This window comes from Cebus imitator, unplaced genomic scaffold (genome assembly GCF_001604975.1).
Source record: "Cebus imitator isolate Cc_AM_T3 unplaced genomic scaffold, Cebus_imitator-1.0 Scaffold253, whole genome shotgun sequence".
Taxonomy (NCBI): domain Eukaryota; kingdom Metazoa; phylum Chordata; class Mammalia; order Primates; family Cebidae; genus Cebus; species Cebus imitator.
In genome coordinates this window covers 1,041,681-1,046,274 of record NW_016107568.1, presented here as the reverse complement: position 1 = coordinate 1,046,274, position 4,594 = coordinate 1,041,681, and the positions used below count along the sequence as shown (strand labels likewise).

Sequence of the window (4,594 nt, the reverse complement as noted above, 5' to 3'; positions counted from 1 at the left end):
AAAAAAAAAAAAAAAATTAAAAATATTATTTTTAAATTTTTTGCAGGGACGAGGTCTCACTATGTTGCCCAGGCTGGTCTCAATCTCCTGTGCTCAAGTGATCATCCCACCTTGGCGTCCCAAGGTGTTGGGATTACAGGCGTAAGCCAACATGCCTGGCCCATTTTTCCCTTCTTTCTATCTTCTGCATCCCAAATGGCACTTTAAGATTCAGCTTAATTCCCACATCTACTGTGAAGCCTTTCCTGACTGCTCAGAAGACAGTATTCCATTCCCTCTCTTTTCTAAATTTACTGAAACAATTGTCTTAAGAGAGAACTGACAATTAGATGCTATTATAGGGCATCTTTAATATTAGTGTATGTTGCTACACACTTTTCAACCTACACATTTTTCATATATCTCCAATGATATAATAACTTCTTGAGGGACATCTCATCAGATTTTGTATCCCCAGGACCTAGCATACTGCCTGACAATAAATGTTTGATGAATAATGAAAAGATTAAGAATTGGGGACACATTTGTTTTTTTGTACCTGCTGTAGCACCCAATACAGTCCTAGCAGAGTAGTCATTGATGAATGTTATAATTTGGTAATTTATAAACAATAATTTGTGGTAAAGAAACTTGGGAAGGTAGAGGTAGGGTTGCTGCCTCAGAGAAATTCCTTAGGAGAAACTGATGAATAAGTAACAACGTTCTGGGATCAGTTCACATGTCCTAAATACTGCAAAAATATACCTAAAGAGGCATTCTTTTAAACTTCAGATGCACTTTGGGTACATTTCCTCACCTGATCTATCCACAACTTGCCCACAATAATGTTGTGTACAGTTGTGGTAACTTTCTTCCAAGTGTAGTGGTGCCCAGTTGCATGGAAAATACAATGAATGGTACCTGGAAGCAGAAAGAGGTGCACAAATTAAGCCAAATGTTCAGAAAAATAGCACCATGCAGTCTCAAAACAGTAATGAATTAATTACCTTCTACTGATATTTCTTACTTTTAGAAATAAAACAATAAATCAAAAAGGACTTAAATTTTCTTAAATGTTGGAAGTATTGACTAAATTTTTCTCAATTGACTTTTAAAAATCTATAAATAAAACATAACTAAATGATGACAAACACTGGCAACTGATACACCTTAAGTTCTACAACACAACTGCAAAACTTACAGAAATAAGTCAAATGTGCCCCAACATGCATTATGGAAGTAACTGTGTTATGGAAGGAGCACACATAGGTAGTCTGTACCGGGGCCAGGCTCTATTCTTAGGTACTAGCTGTGTGACTTAAACAAATCACTTATCTAAGGCCCTTAATAGTAAAAATGGAATAGGGGATAGAGCTGGGGCTTTGAAATCAGACAGAACTGGATTCACTCCTGGCTCTAGCCCTCATCAGATGTACGACCCTCTGCTGTATCATGAACAATTTTTCTTGTCTTTGTCCATGGTTCCTGGGAGGGGACATTTAAGCCCTTGTAATTTCCCAAGTGACAGGAGTATCTCTGTTGTTTATGGTGGGCCTTGACAATTTCTTTTTTTTGTGACAATTTATACTAATGAGGTGACTCATGGTGGGCCCCAGATAGCTAATGCTAATGAGATAACTCAGGATGAGAACAAGCTAGGCTCCACCATGTGATTAGAGACAGGGTTTTGAGTCACCTGATATTGGCTCAACTTTCTGACCTCTGGGGAAAAACGGGGATCTGGATATTGAATTCAATCCTGCAATCAAGCCTAAATAATGAAACCCCATTAAAGTCTCTGGACACCAAAGCTCAGTGGAATTTCCAGGTTGGTGAATATATCAATGTGTCAGAAGGGTGATATGCCCTGACTCCATGGTGACGTGGCACAAAGCTCTGTGTTCAGGACCCTCCCAGTCTTCACCCTATGGGTCCCTTCATTTGGCTGGTCCTGATTTGTATCCTGAATAATAAAACTGTAATGATTGTAGAGTACTTTCCTGAGTTCTGAGTCATTCTAATGAATTCTCAAACCTGAGGTAGTTGTGGGAACTCCTGAACTTACAGCCAGTTATCAGAAGTGCAGGTGGCCTAGGGCCTCCAACTTGTTGCTGGCATCTGAAGCAAGGGCAACCTTGTTGGGTACTGTGCCCTTAACTTAGGGAGTCTGCGGGAACTCTGGGTGGTTAGTGCCAGAACTGCATTACAGTATTACACTCTGAATGTTTCAAAGGCCTTGGTTTTATCATCTATAAACTTGGGATAACCCGCCCTGTTGTGCAGTAAATGTCTGTTTATTTGCCTAATAAAATGCTTGAAACATATAGTGACTTTTGTTCCTATGAGTCAATCTCCAATGAATACCAAAATCAGTGGTTTCACAGCAGAGATAATTGAGGATTCAAAGTAATCAAAAATTTTAAAAGATATATAATTAATAATAGCCAACTCCAGGCTGGGCACAGTGGCTCACCCCCTATAATCCAAGCACTTTGGGAGGCAGAAGTGGGCAGATCACTTGAGGTCAGGAGTTCAAGACCTGCCTGGCCAACATGGTGAAACCCCATCTCTACTAAAAATACAAAACAATAGCTGGGTGTGGTGGCATGTGCCTGTACTCCCAGCTACTTGGGAGGCTGAGGTGGGAGAATCACTTGAACCTAGGAGATGGAAGTGAGCCAAGATCATGCCACTGTACTCCAGCCTGGGCGACAGAGCGAGTCTCTGTCTGAAAAATACAAAAAAAAAAAAAATAGTTGATTCCAGTAAAAGTATAACCCTAATTTCTCTCTGTAACAGCTAATAAAAACAACTCACCCAAACTAGGAAATGTACACCAATAAAAGTAACTCTGCCTCCTGGGTTCAAGCAATTCTGCCTCAACCTCCCGAGTAGCTGGGGTTACAGGCACCTGCCATCGCACCCAGCTAATTTTTGTATTTTTAGTAGAGACAGGATTTCACCATGTTGGCCAAGCTGGTCTCGAACTCCTGATCTCAGGTAATCCACCCACCTTGGCCTCCCAAAGTGCTGGGATTACAGGTGTGAGCCACCGTGCACCACCCTTTTTTAGACATGTTTCTTATACAAAAAATTAAAGTAGCCTTGGTAGTTGGCAGATGAGGATAACAATTAAGGTAATGACGTTAATAATAATAACAATAATAATAGCAACTCTGCTGAGAACACTTGCTGTGTACCAGGTGCAGTTCTATGGTCTCTTATGAATTATTTCATTTAATCTTCACAAATACCTTTGAAATATTTGTTCCACCTAAACATATCCTAGATCTCTGTGGTTTTTTCTTTCTTTCTTTGAGCTGGAGCCTTGCTCTGTCACCCAGGCTGGAGTGCAGCGGCACAATCTCAGCTCACTGCAACCTCCGCCTCCTGGGTTCAAGCAATTGTCCTGCCTCAGCCTCCTGTGTAGCTGGAGTTACAGGCACCTGCCATCGCACCCAGGTAATTTTTGCATTTTTAATACAGACAGGGTTTCACCATGTTGGCCAGGATAGTCTCAAACTCCTGGCCTCAGGTGATCTGCCCATCTTGGTCTCCCAAAGTGCTGGGATTACAGGCATGACCCACTGCACCCAGCCCTTTTTTTGTTTGTTTTGTTTTGAGACAGGATCTCACTTTGTTGCCCAGAGTGGAGTGCAATGGTGCAATCACAGTTCATTGAAGGCTTGACCTCCTGGGCTTAAGTGATCCTCCCACCTCAGCCTCCCAAGTAGCTGGGACTACAGGCATATGCACAACACCCAGCTAAATTTTTTTTTATTTTTTGTAGAGACAGGGTTCCACTATGTTGCCTAAACTGGTCTTGAACTCCTGGGCTCAGGCAATCCTCCCACCTCAGCCTCCCAAAGTACTAGGGTTACAAGCATGAGCCACTTCACCTGGCCTAAATCTCTTAACTAATACCTCTTCCACTACCGTCTCATTCTATGAGACCAGCATTCCCTGATACTAAAGCCAGACAAAGACACTATAAAAAACCAAAGCTACAGACCAATATCATATCCCTTATGAACAGTGATGTAAAAATCCTCAATAAAGAACTAGGAAATTGAATTCAGCAGCACATTAAAAGGATTACACACCATGACCAAGTGGGATTTATCCCTGGAATGCAAGGATGATTGAACATAAAAAACTGATCAATGTAATTAATACACCATATTAACAAAATGAAGGGTGAAAAGACACAGGATCATTTCAATTGATGCAGAAAAAGCATCTGACAGAATTCAATGCCCTTTCAGAATAAAAACACTCAATGAGTTAGAAATACAAGGAAAATATCTCACCATAATAAAAGCCACATATGAAAACCCCACAGAAAATATCATACTCAATGGTGAAACACTTAAAGATTTTCTTCTAAGATCAAGAACAAGACAAGGATGCCCACTTTCACCGCTTCTATTCAACACAGTACTGGAAGTTCTAGCCAGGGCAATTAGGGAAGAAAAAGAAATAAAAGGCATCCAAGATGGAAAGGAAGAGATAAAGTTATCTGTGTTTGTAGATGATATGATCTCATATATGAACACGCTAAGAATTCCACCAAAAAAAAATTAGAACTATTAAATGAGTTCAGCAAGGCTGCAAA

At 40.6% G+C, this 4,594-nt stretch overlaps 1 protein-coding gene across 1 annotated transcript in view; it reads right to left on the bottom strand.

The window, feature by feature from the left end:
* LOC108282864 (oxysterol binding protein) overlaps positions 1-4,594 on the bottom strand; it is a 41,556-nt gene that overhangs the window by 6,730 nt on the left and 30,232 nt on the right. The window contains exon 10 of the mRNA XM_017498887.2: positions 797-900. Coding sequence (XP_017354376.1) covers positions 797-900 — 104 coding nt within the window. The remainder of the gene's footprint in view (positions 1-796; positions 901-4,594) is intronic.